At 36.8% G+C, this 21,610-nt stretch overlaps 1 protein-coding gene across 3 annotated transcripts in view; it reads right to left on the bottom strand.

The window, feature by feature from the left end:
• The window catches only part of LOC118735599 (uncharacterized protein KIAA0513), a 150,451-nt gene that overhangs the window by 1,621 nt on the left and 127,220 nt on the right, over positions 1 to 21,610 (bottom strand). For 2 of the 3 annotated variants that reach the window (XM_036465432.1, XM_036465434.1), the window contains one exon: positions 3,032 to 3,436. The exons of the other annotated variant lie outside the window; for it this stretch is intronic. Coding sequence is in view for 1 of the 2 variants with exons in the window: in XM_036465434.1 (XP_036321327.1) it covers positions 3,395 to 3,436 (42 nt within the window). In the remaining variant the exon portion in view is untranslated. The remainder of the gene's footprint in view (positions 1 to 3,031; positions 3,437 to 21,610) is intronic. 3 annotated transcript variants of the gene reach the window in all.

The following is a 21,610-nucleotide window of genomic DNA, read 5'->3' as shown; positions in this document are numbered from 1 at the left end:
TTGAGGTCAATGAATAATGGAATAAAAAAGAAAAACCGATATATCATACTTTAAGATCCGACTTTAAATACCAAAGATATGACAAAAAATATAAAAGACGGTAATTAAAAATTGTTTTTCTAAAATTGCATTGCAAAAAAACTTCAGTCGCAGGGATGAAGGGCTAATTTAATGTACAAATAAGTACAATATATATAGATACATATGTATGTATGTAGGTAGATTAAGGCGTATCACGAAAAAAGTTCGGCGTCAGTTTTATTTAAACACTTACATCGAGAGAAAATTTTGGTTATAAAAAGAACTTTTTTAGGCACCCGTTAAAAACCACTTCATCGCGTTTTTCTTTCGCGTATAACTTTCTTAATTGCTATACGAATTTTTTTATTATTTTTTTTATTTTTATGTCACCGAAAAGGCCTCGCTCAGGACTATAATAAAGCCTAACACTTTTCACCAAGGTCGTTATCATTTTTTGAGAGCTTTAGTTTTATAGTATAAAATTAAAAATTTAAATTAAAAATTACTGAAGATATAAATTAAAACGGTTTTGAAAGCCAAAATTGTTTAATGGCCAATTATAGTTCTTAGTGTCAGCTTTTCAACGACATGAAGATTTAAAAAATCGGATATAAAATAAGAAAGTTACAGAAAATAATGCGATTTTGCGGTTTGTAACGGGTGCCTACAGAAAATTTTTTTACACTCAAAATTTTCTCTCTTCATAAGTAATTAAGTAAAGCTGACATGCGCTAAACTTTTTTTTCTTTCATTTGTCGTGATACGGCTTAATGTACATATCGTCGTTCTGCAAAACCGCGTTACTGACATTTTTTGCCAAAAATTGGACTTGCTCCCAGAAGCTCTTGGCTCAAGCCTTATCCATTCATTCTGAAACAGGGATGAAAAGTGGAAATTTCACATTGTACCTAATATCATAAAATAAATGTACCTAAATGAGACAGATTGTACCTAAAAAAAGTTACATCATTCATTTGTAGTTTTTTTTAATAAATTTTGTTTAAAACATGAATACATGATTAGGTTTTTTTTTTAACTGTGCCTATATCTATAGACTATAGTCTAATGGAAATCGGAGAAGCGTTGTTTTTGTCTAATTTTGACTACTGAAAAATATTGGCGAAAAAGACAAAAAACACACTTTGCGAAGTATACTTCTTTATCCAGCAACAACACGAAAAGTCTGCTAATTTATCCGATTCCTTTTTAATAGGTGCAACAAGTCTAGATAAAATATTCAAATTGCCGTAAGTAACATCGAAAGCATTTTAAATATCTTTCCAGAAATCAAAAAGCGAATATGGGTCAATAATAATAATTGTACCTAAAATCTACTGACTGTACCGAATGCACCTTTAAGTCATCAAACGTCGGAAAAAGGTACAATTGTACCTACTTTTTCAACCCTGTTCTGAAATATACTAGCCAGAAATGCGATTGCTTTATAAAAAAGATAACCATTTTGAAATATGAGTATTTTTACTCTCTAGAAAATAAGTTATGCAACCTCACATAGCGGTTTTGCATTTTGTTGATACGCGGTTTTGTACTTTAAACGACGATATGCATGTACCTATGTAAGTATCTTTTCACTCCTGCTATTTGTGTGCATTTCGAATAGTTTAGGCTATTTCAGTGCTTCATTGCTTTGACGTAGTCAAATGCAGCCGATCACTGTCGCATTACAAATACCGCCATTTGCATACATACATACATATGTATGTACATATGCACATACATTAGAATGGATCACCAAAAAACTTACTGTTTTTTCAACGGAATTATAAAATTCATTCAGCCTTATCATGAGTTTAATTTTCCCCGAACCGGTTCCCTTTTCACTCTTAGTTTCCATGGTTTTACTATGTGCGGATGACAAATTTTCGGTTGAACTTTTTTTTCAGGCGAAACTCAAGATAAGGCAGATTATATTTGAAAACTGACGCAAAATTATTTCCGAAAAATATTAAGTTCAACATGAGCTAAATCGATTTGAAAACCCTAAAGAAAACTCTCATTTTGATGCCGTTGATGACATTTTTCGGCATTTTTATACAGACCTTGTAAACCTAAACTCTTCTATCTCCTGAGATGATTTTTTGGAAAGAAATATTTTTTTGAAACCTAATGTTATTTATAAAAAAATCGGTTTTTTTTTAGGTATTTTTAAATGGCCCAGCTCACGAAAATCTTAATCTGCCTTATCTTGAGTTTCGCACGAAAAAAAATTCACCCGAAAATTCTTATTCCGCCCATAGTAAATACATGGAATCAAAAAGTGAAAAGTGAACCGGTTCGGGAAAAATTAAACTCATAATAAGGCTGAATATTTTCCCGAAATATTTTGGCGGCTGCCTTACTATATAATAAATGTTATAATTCAGATGGAAAAACGGCAGAGAATGATGCACCCTAATGTATTTACGTTCATATTTCTGTAGATATATACGTACATATGTTTCTCTATTTAGATAATTGCAAAGTTTGAGCTATCCCTGGTGCTACATTCAGCTAAAAATCGAATGGCCGAACAACTGATCTCGACAAGCACAGCATCCGTCACTCGCTTGCCTAGCTATATGTACACGCGTATGAATGTGCATATGCAAATGGCGCAATGAAACTGCGGCAATATAAATTTTCCACAATACAATCTGGCGTTGCATCGACGTCACAGTTGCCGCTACCGCCACCGCTGACCGTTGACCGTGCTCCGCATTTCATCAGCTCACTTGTGTGGCAACAGCTGCGGCACAGTGGACTTGAGGCACACAGGAAATCGTCGATTGACTTGCATGCGCGAGCACAAAGAAAAAGCGCGGACTAATACCAAATGTGTTACACATGCATACATACATACATACATACACTCGCACTCACATAGGCACACACACACACAGACACACACACGCAAAATGAGCATTCGACCAGCTCAATTGTATGGCACAATTGGTGATCTAAGAGCTCTACGCCTACACGATTGACTGAGTAAATATTAAATTTTGCTTACCCCGCTATAGCTGGCGATTAGCCTCTGCCAGCTGTCTGGCTTCCTAGACGTATGAGCAACATCCCACCGTAGTCATACGGTACTCGTTCGTGGCTTGCCTTGTCTCGCCCGCTCTTCTCTGAAAGTCATCTGCCGGCGTATAGTTGGCGCAATCAAAGCTGTGTAGCTCTTCTAGCTGAAAATCACATTTGCCTCGATTCCAATCGATTGACTTTGTTTTGATTTGATTGAGCATTTCCCTTTCTTTTGTCTAATCTAGCCTTTGTTTTTACTCTTATGTAGTTTTGTTGTTGAAAACTGTGAGAAATGTAATGGCTTTTGTGATTTGTATTTAATTTAGTATTCCCCATTTGATTGCACAAATCATTTCAAAGGGTCCAACATGGATTGTCGCGTCAAACGTGCCTGGGTGTGAGAAAATATTATATTATTTAGTAAAATAATTTTTCGCCATAAAAAATAGTTTTCACAATAAAAATTAGATTTAGTAACAAGTTGATATAAGCACTAAATCAAATTATGTAGTTAACGGGATATTTAATGAAAACTATATAAATTGCATCTCAATTACTCTTAATGCAATCAAAATAGACGGAAAACCGCTTATCATTGTTTCCACGTATCGATCGCAAAAGTGTGCTGAGAATATATTTATTAAATTTACCGATAACTTGTTGTCAACTAACGCAAACGGAGCTGCGGTTTTTTTGGGTGACTCAAGCGTTGATTTATTAACAGAAAACTCCTCAAGTCGGTCTTTAGCACCTTGGATAAACAATAATATACAAGCTCTACGAGAGTTAAAAAAGAAACTTCTGAAACTTAGGAAAAAGGCTGGTTACGATAAAGGTGTTTGCGAAAGGTTAAAGAGAATAAGCAGGGTCATAAAAAATGCAACAAGATTGTCGATGAACAATTATTATTCTTCAAATCTTAAAAAGTTTGGCTCAGATCCAAAACGGACATGGAGCATCATTAACACTATTCTTGGCAGGAAAAAGAAAGCTTCTATCGAATTTAAAGGCCAGGATGATACCCCACTTACAAATGATTTAGAAAAAGCTAAATATATAAATGATTTTTTCCTAGAGTCTGTAAATAAACTACGGAATAGCATTGAAGTCCACTCTGATGATGGATGTTGTATGTTTCGGGTTTCTACCAAGGTTCAAAATAATTTTATTTTAAATGAAGTTAACACACATGATATGGAAATTGATTTATCTAATATTGAAATAAATAAAGGTTGCGGACACGACAACATTCCGCCAAAAGCTCTTTATTTAACAAGAGATCTGATATCACCCTTCTTGGCGAGGGTTTTTAATAATATGATCAGAAATTCCACTTATCCAGAAATCCTTAAAATTCACAAAGTTATACCAAATCCCAAAGTTACTCACACCAAGAAAGCTGAAGATTTTAGGCCGATAGCTGTCTTGCCTATTATAGATAAAGTTTTTGAGAAACTCATATATGACCAACTAGTACACTTTTTAGACTCCGAAAAGGTGATGTATCCCTTATCCCTATCAATTTGGTTTTAAATGGGGTTGTGGCACTGAAGAAGCGGTGGTCAACGTTGTCAATGTTGGACAAAGGATATTCTGGTGTAGCTGGAATGTTTTACGACTTTAGCAAAGCTTTTGATCTGGTTGATCATAGTATTTTATTGCGAAAACTTGAAATGTTAGGTATAAGGGATAGAGAACATAGACTGATAGCTGATTATCTCTCGAGACGGAAACAATATGTAGAAATAAATGGGTCAAAAAGCAACTTAAAAACTATTACGTGTGGTGTGCCGCAGGGTAGTGTCTTGGGGCCGTTATTATTTACGTTATACATTAATGACATTAAAAATCTTGATTTGAATGGCCGTCTTGTAATGTTTGCGGATGATATAAGCTTGTTTTATCCTTACAAACATCCTGCTGTCCTAAAGGTTCAGATTGAACAGGATGCCATTGCGATTTCTGAGTTCTCGCGTTTACACAAATTGATCCTAAATGCAAAGAAAACAAAGTTTATTCGGTTTAGACCTCTTATAAAAAATCATGCGAATCAAAATCTCAGCGTATATGTCGAAGGTGAGGGACGAGATCAAAGAAGTTGACTCAGTCAAATATTTAGGAGTACATCTTTCCCGGAATTTATGCTGGGGTGTCCATATTGATTCTATAAAATCAAAAATATCTCCCGCTATTAGGATTCTTTATAGATTTAAGAACAAGCTAACGACAGAAGTTAAGTTGTCCTTATACCAATCACTAATTCATAGCCATTTAACTTATCTTCCGATAGTGTATGCCCATAAAGTAACCAATGAACTTAGGTCCCTGCAGTCATGTCAAAATACTGCATTAAAACTTGTATTCAACCTATCAAGAAGGCATTCCACGTTAAGTGTTTTCCAAGAGTATGCTAAGTCAATACTACCAGTCTTTGGCTTATATAAAAAGCAACTATTGGTTATCATGTTTTGAAGTTTTATAGAAACCAATCAATATTTGAAACACGAAATAGTGAACTGCTTAGAGTAACTAGATGCTGGCTAGAGGTATCGAAGCAAAGAACAGAATATGCCAGACCTAACCAATTTAATAAATTACCTAACTCCATTAAAACACTGGAACGTGTATCGCTTTTCAAAACCGAATTAAAAAGCTATCTTCTGGAAAGTATGGAATCGCTTCTTATGTACAATGTTAAGTATATAATTCTCAATTGTAAACTTTTTATGTTATTTTTTTCTCCCTAAACTCCTTGTATGATCTGTTGTCAGATATCCTCTTTTAAGCCATTTGGAGCAGAGGAACATTAATATGTACTTTGGTTTGATATTGTTGTATACTTTTGTTAAACTAATTTCTTTGGAAATAAATTAATAACTAAGTAAAAAAAAAATATATATATATATAAAAACAGAAATGTTGGGAAAATTAGCAGTTTGTGTTCGGAATAAAGGTATAGTGGAAAATATTCTCGAGCACCTATGACTCGTCTTCCTAGAAAACATAAGAGGACAAGGAAATTACTAAAGGTTCTCTGTGCTCATCCACATCATCGTAATTTTCGTTTGGAACGGAAATTTTTTTAACAAAGGTGTACAGAGAATCCTCTATCCTCTTGTTACCCTTAGGTGATATTTTGTTAAACATCCTAGGAATAACTGTAAGTCTTTATTTATAAATTCTTAAACCTTCTTAGTCCGAAAAACAGTACCATGTCAAAACATATTTTGATACCAAATTCGGAAAAACAAACAAACACAAACAGACGAAACCAGTAATGAAATCCTTCACTCCCATTATCCCAGTAAAATTTACCCAATTAAAAATTAAATTTTGAAAATCTTACAAATGTTACTTTGAGAATTATAGCGTCCGGAGAACAACATTGGCTATTGGATCAGCCTTATTAGTCTGACCATAAAATATGTCCTTTGCTATATATACGGTCACCTTTCACTAAAAAAGGTTCGACGATCTGGCAGTTTAAAGATCGATGTAAATTCTGGAAAGATCGACAATTTAATATTTAAAATATCTAGAAAAACTAATTCACATCTAACACCGCTAGCACCTTATTGAATTAAGTTGTCATAAACAAGCTCTGCTCTTTTTACGAACACGGAAATATAGGAATCGTTAGACCAAAGATTTTCCTGTCTGAGTAGTGGAAAACAATATTATCGCTTTTCGCTTTGCGAAGAGTCCAAAAAAATTCGACAATTGCTTCTCTTCTTGGCAAAGTTCCGCCCTTCGTTCACCCTGAGCGCTCTGCCGCCAAAAGTCATGGAGGGGACGAAACCATCATAACATGGATTCACTTCATGATACCTAGAAGACCATTGCAGAGGTTGGGAGAGGATGCCTTCACGGCGGAATGGTTCTATCTTTCTTGTTCTGGTTGGTAGTGTACTCCCTACTAATGTAAATGCGAGACTTATTTCACATCCAAGCTTACGCGGATCATCTTTGTGCACTATCATCCGGCAAATCTCTCAGGGAGATGTTAGGGTGTTAGGACACAGAGAATCCTGAACAAGACTGATGAATGATGTACTTTGCAGGGTCGGCTGTCAATCCCAGCAAAACCACCCGCGGAGCAGAAAATTGGAAGGGCCAACTTTCCAGTGCTAAGAGGCTTAAATGTAAGTCTTTCCATGGATGCGAAATGTCTAGGCGTAACTGTATATACGAAGCTGATATGGAAAGCTCGACGTTGAAGGTAAATCGAGCGCTAAAAGTTTTCGGACAGTATCGGGGAACCTTTAGTAGGACCTGGGGTCTGAGACCGGCTATGGTATTCTGGCTATATAAATAATTTTAGTCAGACCAATCGTCACGTACTCTGTGGTCAAAAACATGGTTACTGTGTTAAACAGACAACAACATCAGGACTGACTCTTAATGCATAGTTGGATTTGCCGCCTGTGGATTTAGCGATCAATAAGGAGGCAGTGAAAACGATTTGACGACTGCACTCTTTTTGTTTATGGCACGATGATTGGAGTTTCGGGCACAGAGAGTTTCTCAGAACTTAATGGCAAACTGATATCCGGAATATGATTTGGAAGAAAGTACGTTGTTAGATTTCCTACAAGGGAACAATGGAGAAGTCCAGACACTCTCTTCGGTAGCTCGGTGAAAACTTTCTATACCGACGGCTCAAGGACTGAAAATGGTACTGGAGCTGGGTAGCTTCAGATGCCTTACTGCTTGGTATGCAATGGCAATGGTCTTTCAATCGGAAGTCTTTGCAATACTAAAAGCGACAGAGTGGAAAATTAGCGGAAGGTGGCGCGGATATAAAATCAGGATCTTCAGTGACATTCAAACTGCTCTAGAGACTTTGGACCGCTAACACCTCTGCATATACAGTTCAGGAATGTGCTTGAACTTGTATGGGCGCCAGGACACTACGGTGCTCAAGGCGACGTACTGGCTGATGAATTGGCGAACTGCGGTTATCTGAAGCATCCAATTGGACTGGAGCCAATTTTAGGGCCAAGCATAGCAGGTACGATCGGGTACATCAAGGATCCCATAAACAAAACTCACGAGAGCCATTGGGGTGGTATTGACACCTGCAAAGAAACCAAATGTTTCCTGAAAAGGCCTGCCAGGGTGGTAGCAAAATTCCTTCACAGACAAAGAAGGAGTTATCTGCGAACCCCGATAGGAATGATTATGGGGACGGCATATAGTCAACATTGGCACCATCGACGTTCCACTGTGTCAATTTTGTTTGGAGAATAAGAATAGTATAGAACATTTTCTCTGCCACTGTATGGCCTTCACCAGACTCAGGAGTTACATTTTTGGGTCGGAGGTATTGAGACTGGACGATATATACTCTCTTTTCCTCAGCAATCTGTTAAAATCCATAAAGGAGTCTGGTAAGTTTGCATAGGCGCGATGAATTCCCACCCACCTGTATATCGCTTTCCTCTTAATCCTGTCTCTAGGACTTAAATTCAATGGGCAATACGGCCTGAGTGCTTGGAAAAATAGTTTTTGGTTTTACCGGTCATCAACAATTCCATTCCATTTCATTCACCCCGAGGGCAGACAATTCTTTCTGCACTTGGTTCTTCCAATAAACTTGTGGGTGCCGTAGCTTTTGTTGTCCACCCACGTGTGCCGAGTCGACGAATATTTTCACCGGACTTTCATCATTCGTACGTACGATTTATTCATGCCCCTAGCCCGAGCAATATAAAAAAAAAATGTTTTGTTTTTTGTCTAGGTGATGAGGAACTTGACCTTGGATGGGGTCGCGATCAATCGCCACAGAGGTTAAGTATCTGATATTTATCCTGGACTCCAAGCTTCTGTGGAGGACTCATGCGTAAACGTCTAGCGAGCAAATCTTAGGGGTGCACTCCGGGAATTATAAGGTGGATATATTGGAGTGCAACCAATAGTCCGGTGGCTTGGGTTTCCAGGACTACTCTGGGAAGGGGCTATCGTGTTTTTACATTACGGCAGCAATGTGCAAATGCCCGACGGAAGCACTGGAGGTAATGGTGGAACTCGACCCACAGCATCTTTCTGTAAAACAGGTTGCGAAGCGAACTCACCTTAATTTTTCGAGAGAGGGTTTTAGAAACGGCAATGTATTATCATCTAGGAACAGGGACAAGCTAGGTTCCCGGCTCCCACTACTTCTGTTCAGAATGAAGCTTTCGGTGCCCCAGGGAACCTTCGCTAGCATCTATTAAGCGAAGGTCTAAACCATTAGTCTGTGTGCTGAGATTAACATTCGAAGAAATTATCGAAGCGAGAGGATACCAATTCCGAGCGATAGTCAGGCAACTTTTAAGGCTCTGTCATCATTCGAGCGGCCTCAGCCTTGATCCCGATAGGATCTGAGCGTCGATTATATGACGGGCTGCCGAGACATTTTCATGCGCCCATATTAAATTATATAAACGTTTCTTCTGTCGCGTTTTACGCTTAGATGGCGTTTGAATAACAGCAAATTAGCTGTGGCTTGAAAGAACTCTTGATTTGCTTTAACATTTTACTTTTGAAGTATACCGAGAAATCATTAGCTAGGAGACAGAGTTCAATCCGAAAAAAATTTTTGTTAGCTTACGAAAAAAGGACCTTAAATTAAATTCGGAAAATTGCAATTCTATTCTCGATTGCGACTTATTTATGGTAAAAAGTACTATACAATTTTTGTTACTTAATTTACAATGGCAAAAAACATAAGCAAATTAATGTGCCACATGTGGCATGAACCACATGTTTAAATTAACAGATAAATAACGTGACTACCACAGGTTTGCTAAGTACATATAAAACATTTTCATGTTTGAATTAGCATACACATAAAGAAATATAAGTACGTATGTGTATGTAAATACATAAATGGCATAAATGGCCTATGTTTATACATATGTACGAAAGCTTTTGTCACACACCGATAGCACTTGATTAGAATGACATTTACAGTTGCATTTCTTTATATGAGATAATCATTTTAGCTCAATTCATAAAGTTCAGTGTCAGAGGAAGCAATATTTCATAGCTAATTTCGGTGCGGATACACTAGCCGAGCGTATAAATGGACCTCAAGTATGCTTGTATATACATATGTACATATGTATGTATAAATTATGCAAAGACATATGTACATACATACAAATATTCAAAAATATGTGCATATGGATGTATGTACATATTTATGTATAAGTACTCCAACTAATTAAATGAAATAAAAACAGGCTGAAGCGGGAGTGTTTAAGATTTGAACTGATCTTTATTTTGAGTGGGCAAAATTTTTCAACCGGCGTTTTAATTACTAGAAAGAAATGTTAATTTTTTCCGTTTAAGTATTTTCATGCAAATGTATGTATGGCTGTGACTAGCCGCATACACGGATATCTCCCACTCTGCCGCGATAGTTCTATCGCATAGAAAGCTGTAAATAAGTCTTATTTGGTCGGTTTTGGCCATCAGTTTACTTAAAGACACTCCTCACTGCTCAGTTCCTGAACGGGATTTCTTGCGAGAACGTGTCTAAATCTAGCTGAGTCATGCCACCCTTCCAGGTTTTTTAAGAAGGCTTTCCATGAATGCCTCTTCACTTTTCCACTTTCGTATATTTAGATCCCCAGTTCGACTTCATTAAATTCCCAATAAGAAGAAAACTTACTTCTACGCGCGGCGCCGTATTAAAAGTCGCCTGTTTGACGCTCCCATAATAGAAATCTCCGCCTTTTTGAAATCTCAGCGGACAAGCGCTCGCAAGAGTATCCATGCACACGAAACTGGAAACTTTGACAAAATCCTCCAGCAGAGAGCTAAATACAGTGGCGCTCAGATTCTTGTATGGCGCTTTCGGAGATGGTGATTCGCCCAAAGTAAGTTGAATTCACCTATGATCGGAAAAGTGTGGTGGCTGACGGCCATCTTATGAGCGAGTGGAGAGGTACTATCATGGAGGAAACCGATAATAGGTGAAGAACCTCCTCTTTTGGAGCAGCTATAAAGACAGCGACATCTTCCAAAACCTCACCCCCTCCTCGGCTGCGCCTCTGAGCGTGTTTATATATTGTAAGATCTAAAATTCCTTTTTATTCTTTTTCACAATCAACGACCAATTTTCAAGTGATGAATAATTTAAGACGCTGAGGCTAGCGACAGTTGAGCTGTTAACTAAAATTTCTAGTGATACACTAAACTTATAAACATAACTATTTATATATTTTTAAAGCAGACGTAGCCGAATGGTTGGAGGAGCGTACTTGTCACGCGGAAATACCAATGTTCGATTCTCGAACCGAGAATGCATCTAATGATAGAAAAAAAAAATTGCCAAAATCTGTCGGCTATGCTAGGCAATGTCTAAACTCGAGTGTACGTGTGCTATGAAAGAGCTTCTCATAAAAAACTATCGAATCTTCCTGTGACAACACCAAGCCGCGAATCAACAATTGAAAGAGAAGTTCGGCCACACACTTAAGAAAACTGTGAGCGCCAGATCTTTTTTTATCATATCACATGCATATGAGGCTATATACGAGTATCTATTTAAGTATAACAATAATCACGATTTATTAAAAGCAGCATTTGTACGATTCAAATTTAGCGAAAAATTCGCATCAACGTTTACGTTGTGTACGTTTGTGTGTTTTATGTACATATGTTGACATTGTACTATTCAAGCAGACCGTACACGCGTCCACGCTTCTATTAAAATATAGTCTAGAATCTAGATTAAAACTAAGTTTCAGCTTAGCGCGACACCGCAGCTGATCCGCGTTCTATTATATGACCGCTGGCAGCTTCCCTGCTTCAATTTAGATAGCATACATATTTATTTCATATATTTTAATGGTACTTTAACTATTGTTGTTGTTGTAGTGAGCTAAAACAGTAATTTATAACAAATTTAGGTAGATGTATGTATGTATGAATGTGTTTGTTTTCCATAGTCCATCGTACCTACTATATATGTACATACTTACATATTTATGTACTTGGCGCTGATTGCTGCACAGCCGACCCACAGCCCTAAAACCGAATTCAGCCGTGCGAGCCGTGCGAGCCGTTGGAGTGCTGATCCGCCATCAGCGCCCCGCTATTATTCCTTCAGCTCCAAATTTAAGTCACCACCGCCAACGCAACTGTCACAAAGTGTCGCAGCGGTAAATCGCAAACATATCCACAATCGCCTCCGCGCAACAAGTGTGCGAACGGCGGGCAAAGATTTGCTGATTAGATGAATACTCATTGAATGTAGCAGATTGAGGCTGTTCAGTGGCTCCAGACTGGGATGCGGTGATCATTCGTTCAAGCGTGGAGTCCTAAGAAACACGCACTTGTGATACAACGGCAGACGACGGCAACGGAAATGGCAAATGTGTCTTGAGACACAGTAACCGGTGTATAAGCGCAATAGATTGAATAAGTAGAAAAGTGTCCATTGTGATTTAAATTTTGCATTGTTAATTCGTAAGCGCTTTTGTACATAGAGGCGCCTTCTGTGCACTTGCGTATGCGCGAAACGCTACGCAATCTAGCTGAAAGTATAGTGCGCGTCGTCAAAGCATCCTTAAAGGATAAATATAAATAGTTTGCGTGAAAGAAACGAGCAAAGAAAAATCGGGCAGGTGAACTAGTGGAAGTGTATTTTAGTACGCAAAGGATATTAGCAGTGTTGATTTTTGCAATTTTTTTTTTTTAAAGGATAACAACTATACACAAGTGTCAGCATGCCAACTGCCGCTGAGGATTCCATTGATGCTTTCCAGCATTACTACACACGTCCGCCGGAGCGTCCGAAGTCACGCTCATGGAAGCAAATGCTCTATGATTCTGAGGAGAAAACATATTGCGGCCGAACTATAGATAGTTGGGGTGAGTACTTTTATTGTAAGGTGAAGGGTAGGGAAAAAAAAGGCTTTCAAAAATGGTATTTTGGCTAAATTTTTCAATGTCTCATAATTTCTGCTTGAGTTAATGAACACATGTAGGATCGGCTCTTTTCGACAATAACATATAATCCTTTTTTTTTTTTTTTGCAAACTACGCACTTCACTATGAATTCAAATAATTAATAATTATTCCTCATAAATATAATAGGGGAAGAAAAGTAAAATGTCGATCGTGATAGATATGTATATGGGGCGACGTTACACTTGAAAAATATTAATTTTTAGAATTTTCGTAATACTTGTACTTTATTTGATTATACCTACGGTGAACATATTTTGGAAGTAAAAACACCGTACATATTAATGTGTACATATACATATATTCACATTTTGGTAAGATGGGCCTTGCAATCACATAGCGCGTCAGCTGTAAATAGCTAACGTAAGGCCCATCATTTTATTCGGGCTCACCGTATGGTGGCGTATGCCTTCCACTTCCTGCAAAGCTGTTACAGCTCTATCAGTTCATCTTGCGATAAATTTCAGTCTTGGCAAAATTGTACTAGGCAAAAATGGTGCAGTGAAATAACGCCTGCGGACTTTATTTCCTAAAAAAAAAATTAAATAAAGGCCGCGGGTGTTATTTCCCTTTCGAAATGGAACTAAGGTCCACCAACAAAAGGCAATAAAGGTTAAGAATCATTGAGTATTTACGGCCTCCTCTGCTGTGAATGGGAAAATAGGATAGGATCCCTTGCACAAGAAATTAGATGGGCCACATGGGAAATGCTAAGCCCGTTTCTATAGCTTTAAAACGACGTTAAGATCAAGTCTCTATGATCAGCAGAACCCGAGATATATCGACTTAAAGAAGTCCGTGAATGGTAGAATCACAAAAAAATTTGAACTTTGGCTCATCATATCTCCGAAGAAAAAAAAAATAAAAAAAAACCCCGCGAATTCATGGCTTATTTCATTCGGAGACATGACATAATTTGTTTACGATATCCGTCCGGCTTTTAAAAAGAAATGGGTCATATATGAAATACATTGTTGTATGATATCGTATAAAAAAAGGTTTTTCAAAGATCAAGTTTTGAAATAATGGACAAAATAGATTTTTAGTAAAATAAAGAAAGTCAAAGGACAGTAGCAATGGGAAAAATGACTGTCCTTTGAAACAGAGTACGGATGGTCACCGTAATTATACGTATTAATGTCTTCGAGCGATATACAAAACATTTCTAGTTTGGTTAATGAGTTAAAGGACCTTAAAGCTTTGAAAGGCAGAGATTAAAGAGATTAAAGGGAATTAAATTTCCTATGAAATGAGATTTTTAAGAAAATGTGTAAAATCCATCCGTTCGTTTTTAAGAAATTTTGATTTAAGAAATTGTTTATTTCTAAATAAATTTAACTACATATAAGTTTTTTGTTACTAAATTAATACTAAATTGTGTGTCAAACTACGTCTGTCCGTCTTTTAAGGTATGTCGGTCGATTCATCCGTTTTTCTAGTGTTAAAAACACGCACCAAAAAAAAAAAACAGTTATTTTTTCCGATATTATAAAAGTCCGGGGCAAAATATTGTCGTAGAAGATAGTTATCAATTTTCCTTTGATCCCAGGACCTCCTGGACAAGAATCCTGGATTCTTTTAATTTTTCGAACTTTTTAGGAAAAAGTCCGATAATAACTGAAAAATCCGGACTTTTAAGTTTTTAGTCCAATAGTAACAGTTAAACTTAGCCAAATATTTTTTAAGGCCGAAATAAAAGTCATTTTCTAATAATAACAAGTAAGAGAGTCTAAGTTCGGACGGAGCCGAACATTAAATACCCGGCGCAAGTATTAAATATATGTTTTCTCCCTTTCCGAAAGCTACCGCTACATTTAAAAGCATTTCTGAAGTTTACCGTTACATGAAAAGCGGCCGTAAGTGGGCGGTGCCACGTCCATTTTTCAAAATTTTATCATAAACGTATTTCTTGGTAGCGAATTGTTGCAAGCATCAATTTTGAATAAATTAGCTTAGATATTTACTGATTTATCGAAGATTTCGCATTCCTCTAAATTACCGTTATATGGGATGTGGGCGTAGTTAATGTCCGATTTTAAAAATTTTCGTATCTTATACCAAGGCCCAAGAACTGTGCCAAGTTTGGAAGAAATTGGTATAGTGGTTACCAAGATATACACATGTAACCATAAGTGGGCGTGGCTACGCCCATTTTTCAAAAATTTATAACGTTCTTATTTTTATCTAAAACTTATTGTAAATATCAATTTTGAGTGACTAATCTTCAGTAGTTAGTAAAATATCGCAGTTTTCGTATTTCTGAAAATTACCGTTATATGGGAAGTAGGCGTGGTTATTGTCCGATTTTGCCCATTTTCAATACCATCCGTCCCACGCCAGAAAGAAGTATACATACCAAGTTTCGTTAAGATATCTTAATTTTTACTCGAGCTATCGTGTGCACAGACGGACGGACGGACAGACAGTCAACGCTTAATCGATTTCGCTTTTCATCCTGATCATTTATGTATACATTTGTCTATATCTATCTCGATTCGTTTTGCCTGTTACAAACAACCGTTATGTGAACAAAGTTATAATACCCTTGTGCACAAGTGCGCTCGGGTATAAAAAAGCCGTGTATCCAAATTTGGTAGCCAATGAAAGAGGACCGAAATAACTCTCAAACAGAAATATCTAAGCGAAAGTTACCATCTTTTTTATATACATGTTTTTTTTTATAATTTAATAAAAAGAAATTCATATACCTCACATCATTTTTAATTTAACAATTTTTTAATGGATATTTCAGTTTGTCCTCTTTAATTTGATAACAAATTTGTTTAATTGGGCCTCTTAAAAAAAATATTTGGCCAAGTTTAACTGATATTACTCGACTAAAAAAATAAAAGCCTACCAATTGTGTTATTAAATATTCCCTATCATCGAAATCAGGTACAACCGTCATGGCGAACTGTGAGGAAATAATCAACATTATTAAAAATAATAATTAGGGAATTTAAAAAAGCCAACTTTTTGCATTCGCTGTTATTTTCTTACAGTGTATATATTGGTGCATAGTTTTTGCAAGCATACGCACGGTGCATTGAACTATGTACATACTCTGTGTATACCTACTAAAAACTCTACGAGCAGCTGTATGCAAGAACATATTTACATACGTACATTCCAACGATACCCGCACACCTGAACTGCATGACTGCTGTATGTATATAAATACGCAAGGTAAAATACTGAAAATAGGTGCGTGTGTGCGTGTACATTTTTGCCCAGTGCAATGTCCATACAAACGTTATATACCAGGCAACCCTTAAGAACCGGAATATAATAAGTACACTTAATATGACCAACAGTGTTAGTAATATGGCAAGTCTAAATCGGAGTAAACTATGTGAAAAATCGTAGCAGCAAAAATAATTAACTTTTAAAAGGGGTGGTTTTTGCCATATTTCAAATAACTTCGATATCTTCGATTGAACGTTCAGTTAGACATAATGAGATAAAGTTATATAGGTAGAAGTGGGCGGTATCACGCCCATTTTCCAAAATTCCTTAATAATGTTATTTATTTTCAAAGGATTGTTGTTAGTATCAATTTTGAGTAAGTCAGCGTCCTTAAATTTCGAAATATCGAAGTTGGAAAAATTTCTCAAATTTACCGTTATATGAAAAGTGGGCGTAATTTTAGTCCAATAGCAATAACTTTTAGGGTTTTGCTTTTATGTGGTAAGCAAAATAATAGTACCGAGTTTTGTACGAATTGATAGAACGGTTACCGAGATACCCCACTTACCAAAATTTTGTTAAAAACGTAATTTCTGCTGAAGAGTTATTTTTTTTAAATAAATTAGCTTCAGTATTTACTGATTTATCGAAGATTTCGTATTTCTCTAAATTACCGTTATATGGGATGTGGGCGTGGTTATTGTCTGATTTTAAAAATTTGCAACCGTTTGGAATGTACTGCCAAGACCAAACCCTGTGCAAAAATTGTCAGAAATTTGTGGGCGTGGTTATTCCCATTTTCCAAAAATTTATAATATTCTTACTTTTCGTCTCGAAATCAAATCATTGAAAGTATAAATTTTGAGTAGAAAAACTTCAGTAGTTACTAAAATATCGCAGTCTTCGTATTTCTAAAAGCTACCGTTATATATATATGGAAAAAAGTGCAAAAAGCTGTCACACAAAAAAAAATATTAAAAATCAATGCGATATTTTATCCGCTCAAAAATTGCACTTGTTTTACTAAAAACTTATAAGCCTGTTAACTGCATACCCAAAAAATTTATAAAAATTCTGGTTAAAAAGCTCGAAATTTAGCTAAAGATTTGTGGAATTTTTCTATATTCTTTTTATATTTTTTATAAAAAAATATCAAAAAAATTTTAGCTTGATAAACATTGTACATATTAAAAACGAAACACCATTCAAACATTTTTGACTGCCACTGTATAATACATTGAATAATCTATGTTATGCAAAGTGAAACGCAACTGTGAGTTTCAAAAACTTGTCGATTTTTTGTGGGTTCAGATTAATGTAATGTGGGCACTTTATTATTTTCGAAACAAGATCGAAGTACATATGTATGTAGATCGTGGGAAAAGCGGAGTAGCGTACTAAATTTAAAATTTTCTCGAAAATCGTAGAAAATCTACAACATACTAACCCTGTTTTAGTCCGGAAATAAGGGTGTGCAGAGACAGATAGGAAGAGACTCGCAATCGTCAAAGGAGCGCACCAAATAAGTTCACTCAAATAAATGGCAAGGATTGAGTGATACTAAATGCGCGCGTAAAATTTGGCATACCGTGCAAGTGAACACACACACAAAGGAAGTTAGGTATGCACATTTAATTGCGGATGAGTAAATGTATACGTGCAAAAGAACAATTAGTTGTTGATTCATGGTAATACCTCTACTAAATGCCTCTATTGTTTTTAGTGCGTATGATCACTGCATCCAGTGCTGCAAACTATTTTCGAGTAAAAAAATCCAGATTTTTATAAACATCCGCTAGAAAAAAGCTAAATTCCACAAAACAAAAGCTGAAAACTAAAAAGGTTTTATTAATACTACAAACCCACCGAACTTCGTCCCGCCCAAAATTAATTTTTTATCGAAACATTTGGTACAAAGTTTTCACCAAAAATTAGCGTTCACGTTTGGATTTGCGGTCGTCAGGCATATCCTCCAATATACATACAAATACAATTCTACTTGTATGCATTTATCAAGAATTGTCTTTATTCTGTTTACTCGCCGTAAAGCAAGGACGGTTCTGGCAGTTATTTGACTTTGTTTCCTGGTGTCTCCGAATGACTTCACTTGGCGATTTTTAGAAATAACTCGACTCCAGCGCCATCTTCAAGATCTTTCTTTTGTACTAGTATTGCCCCTACCGTTACCAATATATAACTCGAATATGAGCCAAATTGGATAATTATTTAGAAGGCGCCACGCCACCTTTTCCAACAATCAACACTTTTCTCCACGAGTTTGGGATTGATTTCAAATATCTCCATACCAAGTTCCAGAACTCTACCAGAAATTCATCCAGAGATATACGGTATGAAAAATTCGATTTGTATGAAAGATGCCACACTCAAAATTATTATCAGCCATACTTGGAAAGTCTGCAGTAGGTGTCCAAAGTTAAAAAAAAAAAAAACGTTTTGTGTGCTCTTCTCTTATAAAAAGAAGAAACTTCTGTTTATATATTTAGTAAAGACAATAAGTATAGATAAATAGCCAATACCAGCATGGTGTGCGGCGCCTAAAAACACCTTTCGAACTGTAAAACAATCGTTCAATTCTCTTCTATGTATATCTTTAATACGTGTATTGAATTTTAAGCATATCGGACCATAAATTAGATTTTTCGAATTGACCGGTCTTCTCCATCTTCATTTTCACCTTAATCTTCTACTTAATCTCAATCTTAATATTGGTCTGTAGCTATGTATTTGTCTTTGGCTTTGTCGTTGACTTTGACTGAATTTTTGCGATTGAATTTGCCTTTATCTCTGTCGTTATCACTATCTTTGTCTTCCACCTTCACCGTGGCGTTAAATATTTATAGCAAAAATCTCCGAACTCGATTAAGAAGTTTCCCTTCAACAATTTGAATTTAAGTTTTTGACCAGGCGCCAGCCACAATTCAAAAATATCTCAGTTGTTTAAGCTAAAAATTTCTCTAAACTCAAAACGTAAATTAACTTAATGCGAACCTGGTCAACCCTCTTTAATAGTATTTTCAAACTAAACCTTACTAAACCCCTTTCACTTGACATTGTGATACATATGAATGTATGTACATACATCAATTACTGATTAATAAGGCTTTTTTAAACTCATATCGATTGATACCCAGATCTAACGATTCATTTAACTTTTGAATAATTTGAATTATTTGAGTATAGTTTTCTAACAGATGGCTACCCATTTCAAAAAGCTAAGACCATATTGCACTTCTGCAGGCTAGGTGCCTAATTTTACACCTCACTTTTGAATTAATTCAGCTTATAAGGTTAACGCAACCCTTATTTATTCTGAGTCGGTGCGTGGTTCGCCGGGTCAGCTATTGATAGATAAATTTGAAATATCGAAAGAACTTCCAATGCGCTCACACTCATTTCACACACTTTCATGCACGCCTATAAATATCTGAATGCAGCATAATGATTTTGTATGCAGTTATCTATCTATCTGCCTATAAGTATGCATAATGTGACCAACCGTACTTCTTTCGGAAGTACAGTACTCTTTTTTCGCTCTTGTACTTCGTACTTCGCAGTACAGTCAAATGTACTTCTTTACGATATTTTGTACTTCGGAAGTGAGATTCTGTAACCAGTCAGCGACAATATTCGGATCGCTATCTTTTTCACGCATGATATAAATGTTTGTGGTTACAGAATCTCTCCCCAGGTCCTGTTCTTCTCCGTTCTTCTGGACAATCTTCACATAGCCTGGGCGATAAATTCGTTCAAACCATTAAAGTTGGCGGGGACCGATGACATTATATAGGTGTCGTGCAATTGGTTGGATCCATGTATGAGGACCGGGTACATCCCCAAGGCTTGGAGGGTAGTCAGTGTTCCATTCATCCCGAAGGCCGGAAAAGGTTATCATGTTTCTCCTAGGGATTTTAGGCCTATCAGCCACTGTCTTTTCAGTATGCTTATTACAAGAAAAGGCCGGTGAATACCGCTCTCCACACATTGGTAAAGTTGTCAGAGGAAGCCTTCACGCATGAAGATTATGCAGAAGGGGACTCTTCGATATCGAGGGAGCCTTCAACAATGTCACTCCAGAGGCAATAGTCAAGTATATTCATAATCTGGGTGTTGAAACCAACCTAATAAGCTTACTTCGTGACAGAACTGTCGCGACGGAGTGGGGGAGTCAATGGGAGTACTCCACAAGGTGGGGTTTCACTCTCCCCTGCCCTGGATTGCGGTTGTAAACGACCTTCTAGAGGAACTGTAAAAGTGGGCTGTCGGATGATCACCTATCTAGATGATGTGGAACTTTTGGTTAAGGGGCGATTTCTATACACCCTTTTTGATCTAGCTCAAGGTTACCTGAACCAAGTAATTAGGTGGGCGATCAACGGCGGCTGTCGTAGAAGCCTAACATTGAGAAAAGGGTAGGAAAGGTGCGATTGGTATTCATGCGGTGAAACTACATAGAAATTTCGACTGATTCTTTTGTATGAGCTGTCAAAAGGAAGTTGAAGTGGAATCATCTCCACACTTTCTTTTAGACTGTCCAACCTTCGGGAGGCTTAGATGGAAACATTTTGGCTCGCACTTGTGAACAAACACTGAGCTCTCAGGGATCGAAATTAGCCGCATTCGAAATGTCGTAATCGGCTCGCGGCGTTAACTTAACCCAAGCTAACCTGTACTTCTTTGAGCTATAAAATAGTTGGTCACATTAAGTATGCATGTAAGCGATTATGTAGCGCAAATGTGCAAATGACTGCATCACAATTTCTTCTTCGGCTGTATACCTACTCCAGTGGTGGCGACAACAACATTTGTCACGAGTGCAACAAACACCACCGGCAACATTGTTGCTGCTGCTGACATTTTTCACTACGGGAGGGAGTTGTGGTATATATTTTGGTGTGTAACTAAAGCATGTATTACATATTTTATGTATCTATTTAGTATGTATCAGAAAGTTTAGTAGTATTCATATGTTTATCCAAGCACATTTACATCTTCATATATGTATATGGAGAAATGTTAGCAATTGTGTCGCCCTATTGGGGTCAATGTGATACTGACTAGAACAATATCGTCATACAGACGCCAAGTGAAGTCAAGCTGACAACGCAAAACGAGTTGTGGCAGCGGCAGAAAATGAAAGGTGCGGGACGAATCAACCAACTAAGCAGGCAGGCAGGCACTTATGAAGTGTTCCACTTCTTTGAGGAGGTAGCATGTTATGGCACAATATTTATGCTTATTTTTCGCTTTTGTTATTGCCGATTCTTTTTGAATTCGAAGTGAAGCTAGCGCTGACAAAGTTTGACTCACATACAAGGTTGCCACATTGGTAAATTGTTTGATAGAAAAAATTTGGGCTGGTAAGAAGATAATTTTTTTCTCATTTTGGTAGATTTATGTT

This window comes from Rhagoletis pomonella, unplaced genomic scaffold (assembly GCF_013731165.1).
Source record: "Rhagoletis pomonella isolate Grant_MI unplaced genomic scaffold, Rhpom_1.0 Rhpom_scaffold_00003, whole genome shotgun sequence".
NCBI lineage: Eukaryota > Metazoa > Arthropoda > Insecta > Diptera > Tephritidae > Rhagoletis > Rhagoletis pomonella.
This window is presented reverse-complemented; position numbering and strand designations above follow the sequence as displayed.